Source organism: Nomascus leucogenys, chromosome 14, assembly GCF_006542625.1.
Source record: "Nomascus leucogenys isolate Asia chromosome 14, Asia_NLE_v1, whole genome shotgun sequence".
Classification (NCBI taxonomy): domain Eukaryota; kingdom Metazoa; phylum Chordata; class Mammalia; order Primates; family Hylobatidae; genus Nomascus; species Nomascus leucogenys.
This window is the reverse complement of record NC_044394.1, coordinates 39,032,516-39,045,700: the sequence shown is the minus strand read 5'-3', so window position 1 is coordinate 39,045,700 and position 13,185 is coordinate 39,032,516. Positions and strand designations below refer to the sequence as shown.

Here is a 13,185-nt window from a genome sequence, read left to right as displayed (position 1 = left end):
ACTGACTTTAAATATTTCAATAAACATTGCCAAACAGTGCTCCAAAAAGGCTGAACAAGGTGATCAATCCTCCCACCAACAGAGACACATGTTTTCATTCCATTTATCACACTGTGGAAGGAAGGCCTCTGTCTGTGTCCTGTGTCCCAAGGTGGACCAGCCTCCTGGAGAGGCCCTGGCCTGGCCCCAGAAACAGCACAAGCAAGTCTCCTGCCCAGGCCAGGTCCAGCTCACTCCTACCCCAACAACTTCTTAGCCCCACCCTAGTAAACCTATTAGGTCTTTCTGTGGCTCGGGATGGCAGTACCGATCTCCGCCCACCTCGTAGGGACACAACGTTCCTCAATGCTCAGCCCACATCTCCAGGGTGCCTGTGTACTCCAGGGCAGGGCAAAGAGTTGTAGGTCCCTTTTGCATGGTTCTGCCTCACTCCTTCTGTACACTAGCACAAAACTCTGACCCTAACCTGAGGCTGAAATCACCTTCCATTATTTCAGACATCCTCCGCATAGACAACCTCTGGCAGTTTGAGAACTTGAGGAAGCTGCAGCTGGACAATAACATCATTGAGAAGATCGAGGGCCTGGAGAACCTCACACACCTGGTCTGGCTGGGTAAGGCCCTTTCCTCTGTGTGTCCACCCTAATCGAAGGTGACACCCTGCCAAGGTTATTGCCTTCCCAGGAGACAATAATTGTGTGTGACACTCAGCTGCCAGCCCATTATTAGGCAGAAGCTCTGCCTGCTGGGAGCAAGAAAGCTGCTATTTTTTAAAAGCCTATGGCTTGTGCTGGGCAAAATGCAGCAAAGGTGTGCTCAGACACAGGACCACAGAATATTCTGCTCTCACCTGCCCAAACTTTCAGTCTGGATGGGGCACAAAGGGGCAGCTGTGGACTCCTATTTAATCTAGACTCAGGCTGACAGATAACCATCGACAGGTAACCATTGGCTGATGGGACCCAGATCAAACCAGGAATAATCGTCACAGAGGCTACTGTGTATCAAGCACTTAACTACATGCTAAGTGGGGCCTGTATGCTTTCCATATGGGTCTTTCAGTTCACACAGCATCCCCATCATAGAGATGAGCAAACTGAGGTCACCGCACCGCATCAGGCCTCACTGCCAAGGCCATGGAGGGTTTTGATGAGATGTTCCTTCTGCTGGCCTCTTAGGAGCATCCTCACATCTGGTGAGGGGCAGTAGGTCCCTACCAGGGAGAAGGTGATGGGCCTGAGAGCTCCTTATGCACTGTGTTGTTTAACCCCCATTTTAATCCTAAGAGTTGGGCATCTTTATAATCCCAATCTACAGAAGAGGAGCTGAGACTCAGGGAGCCCCAGGCACTGGCCCAAAGCTGCATGACCAAGAAGTATCAGAGCTGGGACTCACCCCCACGCCTGTCTGACCTCACAGCCCACATTCCCTCCATCCTATCAGGCAGTCTCCTGGTAATAAGGGCACCCTGGGGCATCGTGAGCCTTCCAATTTGCCAAACACTCCCAGCCTCCTTTGTGCTGACAATTGCAAGCCCATAGCAAACCCACAGGCAGGGTTATGCTGCCATTTCACACATGCAGCACCTGAGGCTCAGGGAGGCTGACCAGCTTGATGGAGTCACATGCTACAGGTAGCAGAAGCAAACCACAGCCAGGTCCTCTGACACCTGGGCCCAGGTCTCTTGTCCCAGGTTTCTCATTTCTCTGCACCCTAGCACCCATTAATGCTGATTCATGAATGCCATGGTTTTAAGCAGGAGCTCTCTGGCCTGGCTGTCTCTCAGACATAAAGCAAGTGCCACTGAGCCCCATGACAGCCCCCTGTTTCTGTCTGCTTACCCAGAGAGAAACTTGAATACTGTTCTTGGTTCCCTCCCTAACAGAAGCTTATCTTCCTACTACTGGGAGCCCCTGCACACACACTTCCTAGTCGGCTCATTCCCCCAACCCCTTGCAGTGGCCATCCATGCTTCCAAGGGTCATTGGACTGATGGCCAGTGCTCCCTGGGATGGGGGTGCTAGAGCAGTGAGGGCAGGCTCTGTTAAGAGGTCACTCTGCCCCTCAGAGTATAGTCAGAAGCTGGTCTTTGTCCAGCCATGGCACTAGGTGCCCAGGGACCCAACCACAGCCAGAATAGCTGGGTCCCTGGGGTGCTGAGGATGGGGGTTAGGGAGGTGGCACTCCCATGGTTCAGCACGACCTCCCACACTGACATGCACAGGGCTGGGGATGTGCTGGAGCTAGCTAGCACTGGCTCTCAACAGCTGGCTGTACACATTTCTTCCCAACTTTGCTTTCAGGGATGCCACACTGGTAGCTTGAAATTGGCCACGGTGGAAGTACTTACACCACAGAAATGAGCAAGCACCTCAAATCAGGGGTTCTCCTCAGCCCCCATTGGTAAACACTTGCTAGCACACCGCTAGGTGGTGGGCTAAGCCTCCCAAGAACAGAACCTGGTGGCACGGCGGGAAAGGAGGTGTGCAGGCCTGGCATTTGTTAGACCCCCATTCAAACCCTAGCTTGGCCAACATACTGAATTTGCACAAGATATTCCGCTCTGTGAACCTCAGTTTATTTTTTTTTGAGATGGAGTCTCGTTCTGTCACCCAGGCTGGAGTGCAGTGGCACAATCTCAGCTCACTGTAACCTCTGCCTCCCAGGTTCAAGTGATTCTCATGCCTCAGCCTCCCAAGTAGCTGGGATTACAGGTATGTGCCACCATGGCTGGCTAATTTTTGTATTTTTAGTAGAAACAGGGTTTTGTCATGTTGACCAGGCTGATCTCGAACTGCTGGCCTCAAGCAATCCACCTGCCTCAGCCTCCCAAAGTGCTGGGATTACAGGCGTGAGCCACTGCACCTGGCCTGAACCTCGATTCCTCTATGTGCTGTGCTACCTTGAGCATATTACCATGAGGCCCATTTGAATCTCAGTTTCCTCATCTCTAAAGTGGGGATGATGATATCTATGCTGTGAGGATTAAACAAGGTAATGCACTTGAAGGGCCTGGCATAGAGAAAGGACAGAGTTATCATTGGTCTCAATGTCAACAGGTGAGCATCCCCTGATATGCGGAGGAGGCTGAATTAAGATGTGGTTAAACTCATCTCCCAAATCACCTTTTTTTTTTTTTTTTTTTTTTTTGACACAAAGCTTCACTTCATCACCTAGGCTGGAGTGCAGTGGCACAATCTCGGCTCACTCCACCACCAACGTTCAAGTGGTTCTCGTGCCTCAGCCTCCTGAGTAGCTGGGATTACAGGCATGTGCCACCATGCCCAGATAATATTTGTATTTTTAGTAGAGAGAGGGTTTTGCCAGGTTGGCCAGGCTGGTCTGGAATTCCTGACCCCCAAGTGATCCCCCCACCTCTGCCTCCCAGAGTGCTGGGATTACAGGTGTAAGCCACCACGCCCAGCCCAAAAAATCACCTTTTAAATGTGATCACCCTGTGGTTATCATGCTCATATTTCCAAGCCCAGGAAAAGTGCTCATTTTTTGGCTTCTAGGCCGTTAGTGTTCCAGGACAAGATAACAGCCCCACCTGCCAGCTAACCCTGAAAACCTGTGGTGGGGAAAAAGTACTTTTAGGGCGGACATGGTGGCTCACACCTGTAATCCCCACTTTGGGAGGCCAAGATGGGAGGATCACTTGAGCCCAGGAGTTTGAGACTAGCCTGGGCAATATGGTGAGAGCCTGTCTCTATACAAAATTTTTTTAAAAATTAGCTGGATGTGGTGGCGCATACCTGTGGTCCAATCTACTCAGGAGGCTGAAGCAGGAGGATCACTTGAACCCAGGAGGTCAAGGATGCAATGAACTGTGATTGTGCCACTGCACTCCAGCCTGCACAAAAAAAATAAAAGGAAGGTACTTTTATTCCCAAAGATGTGGAATTAGTCAAAAGTCTCGGTTGGGGTTGAGGTTACGGTTGATGAGGGAGCCTGAGACAGCTGTGATGGAGCTGGAAGAACCTGACCTGCCACATGTCCAGGGAGAAGCCTTAGATGAACTCTGGCCCCACTGTGGTTAGCTGTGTGGCTTTGGGCAAATCACTGAGTCTCTCTGAGCTTCTGCTTCCCAAATGATAAAACAGCAAGAGAAATTCCAAACTACCACTCAGGGCTGCTGTCAGAGGATATACACATAAGTGCTTGATAAACTGGTAAATGCAAAGCAGACAGGAGGTGGTCTTGCTAAAATGCCACAGGTGTGAGGAAAGGGGACACTCCACCACTGTCTACCCCTGACCCCCAAGGGCACTGCTTCAGACCTGTGGGTTAGTATTTTCCTCCCAGAACTATGGCAGAGCATAGACACCAGTATTTGCCCACATGTCCCCAGCCAGGAGGATGATTGGCAGAACTGGAGAGGGTAGTGAACATTGGAGGCTGTAGGAAAGAATCCACACCCGGCTTCTAAAAAAATCACAAACTATTAGACAGTGAGTCAAATTCTGGCCCTGGCAGCTTGGTGCAGGCTCACAGGGCACTCAGTAGCCCTGATGGTTTTATTTCAGGACAGCCCATCCCCTGACCCAGGCAGCAGACCCTCACAGCCCTCTCTTCTTCCCAGATCTGTCTTTCAACAACATTGAGACCATTGAGGGGCTGGACACACTGGTGAACCTGGAGGACCTGAGCTTGTTCAACAACCAGATCTCCAAGATTGACTCCTTGGATGCCCTCGTCAAGCTGCAGGTGTTGTCGCTGGGCAACAACCGGATTGACAACATGATGAACGTGAGTGGCCACCCAGCCCACCCTCACGCACACCTGCAGGGCCTTGGAGCGCCGTGGGTTGAGTGGGGGTCTGTGGCGAGGGGAAGTACAGGCTGAGTGTTCAGATCTTCTCATTTTCCTGGAAAAGCCAGGAATCTGGATTACTCCACGAGGGATTTGCTCATGTTTAAACACCATGCTTAACCCAACAAAATTCATCTGAGAGCATTAGTTTACAACCTCCACATTAGTGGCGGTTCTTTCCCTGAGTCTTGCACTTATTTAACAAACATTTGCTGAGGCACGTACCTATTAGTGTTGGGCATATGTCCTGTGCTCACTGGGAACAGAGACAGACAAGATGTGGTCCCTTTGGAGTGACCAGCACACACCCCCAGAGTCAAGGCACAAGGAGACAAGAAGCCGGTGTCCTGAGGAACAATAAAACAAGGCCTGTGGGTGGTAGGAGGGCACCCCGAGGCTTAGGGGTGTGCACAAGTGGCAGTGGACACAGCTGGGGGTGTGGCAGCAGCTTTAAGGGTCCTGTGTCAGAGGTGATACATCAGATGGCTCCTGGCTTGCTTTTGTAACCCACCAACCCTGGGGGCTGTCCAGTAGCCTTTGAAGATTCCTTTTCTGCTTAGGTCAGTCAGGTGGCCTGGGTTCAGATCCCAGCTGCAGGCCATGGTGGCTTAGATGAGTGGCCTGGGAGGGTCAAGCACTGAGTTGTGACCAGTATGTAAGTCTGTCCAGCAGGACCAAACCCAGGAGGCACTGTAGTCTCGGAAGTTTGCCCTGCACGCCAGACAGGGGCATCTAAGCCCAACCAAGGGTCAAGCCTTCTATGCGTCAGTTTCCTCATCTGTCAGATGGAGATGATGGCCATGACCCTCCTGCCCAGGCTTTCGCAGGAATCAAGTGGGGTCATGAATGTAATGCATTTGGTTCAGTGTCAGGCTGGGGTATGTTCCTAACAAATGGAGGACTGTGGTAGCTGAGGGCCTTCCTGCGAGTGTTGGGATGAGGGGAACTTGATGCAGACTCACTGAGAGATGACTAGAATTTGCCATCCAGCAGAAGGAAAAGGCTTCCCAGGAGGATGGAATGGTGTGAGCAAAGGCCTGGAGGTAAGTTGGAAACGCCTGCCCGCACGCACCATTGAGGAGTGCAGGGTCCCTGGACAAGGTCAAAGGTGTGTGGTGCAGGGCTGGGCTCAGGATGTGGCCAGGCCTTGCCGCAGTCAGTCAGGATGGCCAGAGAAGCAGTGAGAGCCGAGGAGCCTCTGTCTGAGATGTATTTGGGGCAGGTCTACATTTAGGAAGGAATTCATCCCCGTGAGGGTGGATTTGAGGCGGATTGTGAGAATGGGTTACCCCAGGACAGTGTGACCAGAAAGGATACTGTACCTGCAGGTAAGAGAAGCTGGCCCCAAACTGGCCAGAAGCAGGGGTAAGGCAGGGACGTGCACGCAGGTGGCTGGTTTGAGAGGTGGCTTCAGGAAGCTGGAGTAAGGGAGGCAGGGAAGAACCAACACACAGGTGTGTCACTGAGACTGCTGCTGCAGGTGACGAGGGAGGATTCCCCTGGCCTCGGAAGTGTCCAGAATGCCTCCCAGAAGTGACCATCTAAGGACAGGAGCCTGAGGCACTGATCCCCCCAACAGCTGAGGGAGACCCCAGGGGGATTAACTTTCTTGCCACCTGGCTTTTGGGCTGGGTAAGCTTCTTTGGCTTCAGAGACATCTCTGAGGCAGAAAGTGAGTAATGAGATAGGACGCTGCCAGCTAAGGTCTCTCATGGCTACAGCTGAAGCCGGAGGTAAGCTGAGCCCCTGCGGCAAACAACAAGGGCATTTAGTGGCATGATAATTGGCACTGCAAGGAAGAGGTGCTTATCAGCAGAGCTTCAAGGACGTGAGTTCCTTCTGCCTCTGGGCTCTGCCATCCTCAGCATCTCCCCAGAGCTTGATTCTCTTATGGTTGCAGTCAAGGACACGGGCTTCCTTGTCTGCATCTAGCAGGATGGAGAGAGCAAGAACTCTCCTTCCGACAGTGGCCCTTTAGTCTGATCAAGCCATCTCAGGGTCTACGCTGACCCTCAGCCTAACGTCATGGCTGGGTGACGGCCAGGCTGGGCTTACGTGAATGGCCTGGGGTGGGAAGCACCGAGTTGTCACTAGCAGTTCCACCAGGTCAAGCCACAGAGGTGGTGGAGTCTCAGAAGTTTGCCCTGCATGCCAGACAGGCAGCATCCAAACCCACGCATGGTCTTGCATGAATCGGCCCCTGACCTTGTCTCTACTCCCATCTCAACTTCTTCCCAGCACTCTCCCCACCATTCTGCAGCCACCCCGGCCTTTGCTCAGTACCCGGTATGTGCCAAGTTCTTTGCTGCCTGGGGCCTTTGCCTGTGCTATCTTGGCTTCCAGGAATGTGCTCTCCCTCTGCTCTTCTGTGGCTGGCTCCCTCAGGTCTCAGATTAAATGTCACCTCCCCAGAGAGACCTCTGAATCTCCTAACTGAAAGAGGCCTCCCTGTTATTTTCTCTCAGGGTGCCATCTTGATGTTCCTTATAGCACTTAACCCAAACCATAATGATTTTATTTACTTTTTAAAACATTTGGCCGAGCCCGGTGGCTCACACCTGTAATCCCAGCACTTTAGGAGGCCAAGGTGGGCAAATCACTTGAGGTCAGGAGTTCGAGATAAGCCTGGCCAACATGGCGAAACCCGTCTCTACTAAAAATACAAGAATGAGCCGGGTGTGGTTGCGGGTGCCTGTAATCCCAGCTACTCCGGAGGCTGAGACAGAAGAATCGCTTGAACCTGGGAGGTGGAGGTTGCAGTGAGCTGAGATCGCACCACTGCACTTCAGCCTGGGTGACAAGAGCAGAACTCCATCTCAAAAAAATAATAATAAATTAAAAAAACATTTTTCCCCTACTCCTAAAATATATGCCCTTGCCATAAGGGCAGGGACCCCATAGGCCTTGTTCCCCACTGTATCTTCATAACCTAGCACATGCCGGAGGCCTGCTAGGTGACTAATAGTGTTTGCTGCTAGTTGACTAATAAATGGCTGAAACAAATTCACTCAGAAAAGCATGCTAGATTTTTTTTTCTATCTTTTGCATAGTACAGTGTCTAGATGCTATCCAATGAAGTATTGCTTTTTTTTTGAGACGGAGTCTCGCCCCGTCCCCCAGGCTGTAGTGCAGTGGTGCAATCTCTGCTCACTGCAACCTCCACCTCTTGGGTTCAAGCGATTCTCCTGCCTCAGCCTCCCAAGTAGCTGGGACTATAGGCGCCTGCCACCATGCCCAGCTAATTTTTTTTTGTATTTTTAAGTAGAGACGGGGTTTCACCATGTTGGCCAGGATGGTATCTCCTGACCTCATGATCTGCCTGCCTCAGCCTCCCAAAGCGTTGGGATTACAGGTGTGAGCCTTGTACCCGGCCGAAGTATTGCTTTTTTAAAATACTTCTTGCCAGTACTTTTAATGGCAAAAACCACAATTACTTTTGCATCAACCTAATATTAACTACCTGGTTAACATTTTCCTCATTTTACTAAAAATAGAGTGTAGGGAGAATAAATAAAGTTACTGGAATGTTCCCCTAGCTGTTGTCCAGGGAATCCAAGGTTAGCCATAAGTTGGGTCCCATTTAATTTAAGATATTTGTACCTTCCATGGGGCTTTACAATCTAAAAAGGCATGCCTGGCCAGGTGCAGTGGCTCACACCTGTAATCCCAGCACTTTGGGAGGCTGAGGTGGGAGGATTTATTGTGACCAGGAGTTCAAGACAAGCCTGGGCAACATAGCAAGACCCCATCCCTACTTAAAAATAAAATATGGCCTGGTGCGGTGGCTCACGCCTGTAATTCCAACCCTTTGGGAGGCCGAGGCTGGTGGATCGCTTGAGCCTAGGAGTTTGAGACCAGCCTGGGCAATATGGCAAAATCCCATCTCTACTACAAACACAAAAATTAGCCAGGCATGGTGGCGCATGCCTGTAATCCCAGCTACTCGGGAGGCTGAGGCATGAGAATCACTTGAACCCAGGAGGAAGAGGTAGCAGTGAGCCAAGATTGCACCTCTGCACTCCATCCTGGGCAACAGAGCAAGACTCCGTCTCAAAAAATAAAATTAAATTAAATTTAAAAGATTTTTTAAAAATAAATAAAAGGGTGTGCCTATACTAGTAACAGCAACTAAAATGCCCATTACTGAATAGGTGTCAGGCACTCTTCCAATGCTTTTCATAGCTTATTTCACTTGGTCTTTACAACACCTGTAACGCACATGATATCCTTATACCCATTTAACAGATGTGGACATTGAAGCTCACAGATGTTGGGTAACTTGTTCAAGGTCTCATCACATGGTTCAGCAGACCTGAACCACGGTCTGCTGGTTCTTTGAACAGCCCATTTCTGACGGAAGGCCTCGGTACTGCTTTCCAGTCTGAAACACTCACATACCTGCACACTGCCTGTCACCCCACCCAGTGCTGATGGTGCTGTGGCCAGGCTGACTCTGAAAGAGTACTGAGGAGGGAGGTGCAGCTGTGTTTTCAACTCTGTGGCAGCCAAGAAAATGGGCCTTTGTCCCTTTTTCTCCCCAGATCATCTACCTCCGGCGGTTCAAGTGCCTGCGGACGCTCAGCCTCTCTGGGAACCCTATCTCTGAGGCAGAGGATTACAAGATGTTCATCTGTGCCTACCTTCCTGACCTCGTGTACCTGGACTTCCGGTGCATTGATGACCACACAGCAAGTGTCTCCCTCTCAGTTTCCCAGCCCTGTGAGACAGAGTCCTCAAGCCCCCAGGTTTCTTGGAAAAGGGGCATTGAAGAGTAGCTTCCCTGCCCACAACTAGGAGAGAAAGGGCAGCTCCCTCTTCCTAATCCCTTTACCTGACTCTGTCAGAGTGATTCCAGCAGCACCCTTGTAAGTACTGTTTTGTGTGCGTTCCCAGGGGCCAGGCCTCTTCCACACACTGTCCCAGGGCCACCTCACAGCCATCCTGCACTGTCTAGTTTTCCAGATGAAGAAGCTGAGGAGGGCCGGGAGCAGTGGCTCACGCCTGTAATCGCAGCACTTTGGGAGGCTAAGGTGGGAGGATCGCTTGAGCCCAGGAGTTCAAGACCAGCCTGGGCAACATAGGGAGACCCCATCTCTACAGAAACTACCAAAATTAGCCAGGTGTGGTGGCACACACCAGTAATCCTGGCTACTCAGGAGGCTGAGGTAGAAGAATAGCTTGAGACCATGAGTTTGAGGCTGCAGTGAACTAAGAAGATGCCATTGCACTCCAGCCTGGGCAACAGAGTGAAAAAATCTAAAAATTAAAAAAGAAAAGAAGTTGAGGAGGCCCAAGGAGGGCAAGCAGCCAGGATCACTGGCTCAAGGCCAAGCCAGGATTCACCCCAAGTTGGTGTCATCCCAGGAGCGATATTAACAGCTGAGCTCCAGAGAGAACCAGGCCATCAGAGGCTCAGGCCTGGCTCTCAGGGGCAGAGTCAGGGCTGGAGGTAGAGACCTGAGTGTCATCTGAGGATTGCCAATTGGCAGTACTTGAAGCCATGGTACAGGTGGGATCACCTGGGGCACATGGAGTGAGCTGAGAAGGGGCGGGGACTGAGTTCTGGAGGCGCTAGCATTCCAGGCCAGATACAGGGGGATGAGCCAGTGTGGTGGAGAGAGCCAAGGGCCACCTCGTGACCAGTCCTATATTCTCACTCTACCTCTGTCCTGTTGTCCTCCTTCCCTAAAAGAGGGCCAGAAGGCCTGCTGAGGGCTGTTGGGAGTGACAGAGCAAGTCCTCTGTGGAGAACACCCAGTGTGTGGTGAGGGGAGCGCTCCATTGCTGTGGCTCCTGCCCTGTAGGTGGCCCCGGGAACCCCAGCCTGCCACGCTGCCTTCCGCTCCTCCTGGTCTTTCCCGGATTTCCCTGCACTCACAAAAATCTGGTGAGGGTCATCAGGAGATGGGCATTCTCATCCACGAGACCTCATGGCTTTCACAGCCTTCATGCAGGCCCCTGTGCAACACCCCTGTCCACGCACAGGAGGCTGCAGCATGGCAGAGGCGGCATGGCAGAGGCGGCGTGGCTTGGAGGAACCTCTGGTAACAATGCCACTCCTGTTCCCTGGTTAGAAAGAGCTTGCGGAGGCTAAGCACCAGTACAGCATCGACGAGCTGAAGCGCCAGGAGAAACTGATGCAGGCCCGGCTGGAGGACGAGCAGGCGCGGCGGGAGGAGCTAGAGAAGCACAAGGTACCGCTCCGGCAGGCTGCACGCCCTCGGCCCCGCTCAGAGATGCCCACAAGAGGGCGCTGATCAAGTAAAATGGTCCGCAGGGATCCCCAGGCTCTGAAAACACAGAAATCATGCTCCCTCCACAGGGCCTGATGCCCTCTCCCTGCCCAGCTCATCTGCTCACTGCCCCAGGGCCAGCTCCGTCTCAGTCCAGACCCTGACCCTACCGTTTATTGGCATTCCTGCCTCCAGCTGCTGGAGAGAATGTGCTAAAAACAGTCTGTCAGAGGCCCCTTAACCCTTAAGGCAGTTTTCCATGACATGCCAGGAACGGCTCAGGTCCTGTAGCCCAGCATGGCCCTGAATTCATGACTGGACCCAGTTGGCCTCTCTCCCACTGGTCTCCACCCTTCCTTGCAACCAGACTGAGAAATGTGTAACATTCTGGAAACAGCCTTCAGTTTTATGCCTCTGCACCTCTGCACATGCCATTCTCTTTGTCTGGAACATGCTCCCTCTTGACCTGCCTTCCTCATGGGCCTGTGAGATGATGCAGGGGCCCCTGACAGGAGCCATCCTACCTAGGTGTGTTTCTGCCCGCAGACTGCGTTTGTGGAACACCTGAACGGCTCCTTCCTGTTTGACAGCATGTACGCTGAGGACTCAGAGGGCAACAAGCTGTCCTACCTGCCTGGTGTCGGTGAGCTCCTTGAGACATATCCTTCCGAGTTCATGGCTGTCTCAGAGCCTGTGCCACCAGTCTGCGTTGGTAAGGCCTCTTCCGCTCTAGGCCTCAGTTTCTCCATCTCTCTTGTAAGATCTTGGGAAGTAAAATCTCCACTTGAGAGCAATGTACCCAAGAGGCAGTTCAGAGCCAGGTCAGCTGAGCTGCATGGGGGAGATGCTGTCTGGATTTCAGGGACATGTGGAGTATCTGGTCAGCATGGCATGGGCTGGCCATGTTTGGCAAGCCAGGTTTTCAGAGGTGGAGAAATGGATTGAAATGTGTTCTCACTAGCCATACTCACTTGTTCTTGTTGTGCACATGGATCTGGCATTTATTGTTTTCTAGGCAGGTACCATCATTAACCCCATTTTATAGTTGGGGAAACATAGCTTGGCTGTCCAGGGTCACCCCGTTAGAGGCCAGCTTTTGAAGCTTTGTCTGTGGGGCTTGAGAATCTCATTCTTTCCCCAGTTGCCTGGAGCCCAGAGGATGTGGTTGGTACCTGTCATTAGGGCTGTAGCCATGACCACCGACCAATGGGCTTAAATTGTGAGCTGAGGGACTCAGGACAGAATCAAAGAGCTCCTGGATCTGAGAGCTCTGAGCTAAGGCATCCAGTCACAGGTGAGTCCGTGGAGCCACCTTCACTGGATAGAGAAAAATTCACTCAAAAACCTGACATTCTGGGCCTGTGAGGTGGCTCATGCCTATAATCCCAGCACTTTGGGAGGCCAAGGCAGGAGGATTGCTTGAGGCCAGGAATTTGAGACCAGTCTAGGCTAGGCAATGTAGTGAGACCCTGTCTGAATTAGTCTGTTTTCACGCTTCTGATAAAGACATACTTGAGACTGGGCAATTTACAAAAGAAAGAGGTTTTTGGGTTTTTTTTTTTTTTTTTGAGACAGCGTTGCACTCTTGTTGCCCAGGCTGGAGTGCAATTGCGCAATCTCAGCTCACTGCAACCTCCGCCTCCCAGGTTCAAGCGATTCTCCTGCCTCAGCCTCCCAAGTAGTTGGGATTACAGGCATGCACCACCACACCCGGCTAATTTTTTGTATATAGTAAAGGCTGGGTTTCACTATGTTGATCAGGCTGGTCTCAAACTCCTGACCTTAGGTGATCTGCCTCAGCCTTCCAAAGTGTTGGGATTATAGGCGTGAGCCACTGCACCCAGCCAGAAAGAGGTTTAATTGAACTTACAGTTCCACATAGCTGGGGAGGCCTCACAATCATGGCGGAAGGCAAGGAGGAGCAAGTCACATCTTACATGAGTGGTGGGCAAAGAAAGCAAGCCTGTGCAGGGAAACTCCCATATTTAAAACCATCAGATCTCGTGAGACTCATTCACTATCACGAGAACAGCACAGGAAAGACTCGCCCCCATAATTCAATTACCCCCCACCGAGTTCCTCCCACAACACATGGGAATTATGGGAGTTACAATTCAAGATGAGTTTGGGTGGGGACACA

The 13,185-nt window shown here is 51.7% G+C and overlaps 1 protein-coding gene across 1 annotated transcript in view; it reads left to right on the top strand.

The window, feature by feature from the left end:
* DRC3 (dynein regulatory complex subunit 3) overlaps positions 1-13,185 on the top strand; it is a 43,630-nt gene that overhangs the window by 9,878 nt on the left and 20,567 nt on the right. The window contains exons 3-7 of the mRNA XM_030827284.1: positions 498-614; positions 4,583-4,749; positions 9,354-9,500; positions 10,887-11,006; positions 11,592-11,704. Coding sequence (XP_030683144.1) covers positions 498-614; positions 4,583-4,749; positions 9,354-9,500; positions 10,887-11,006; positions 11,592-11,704 — 664 coding nt within the window. The remainder of the gene's footprint in view (positions 1-497; positions 615-4,582; positions 4,750-9,353; positions 9,501-10,886; positions 11,007-11,591; positions 11,705-13,185) is intronic.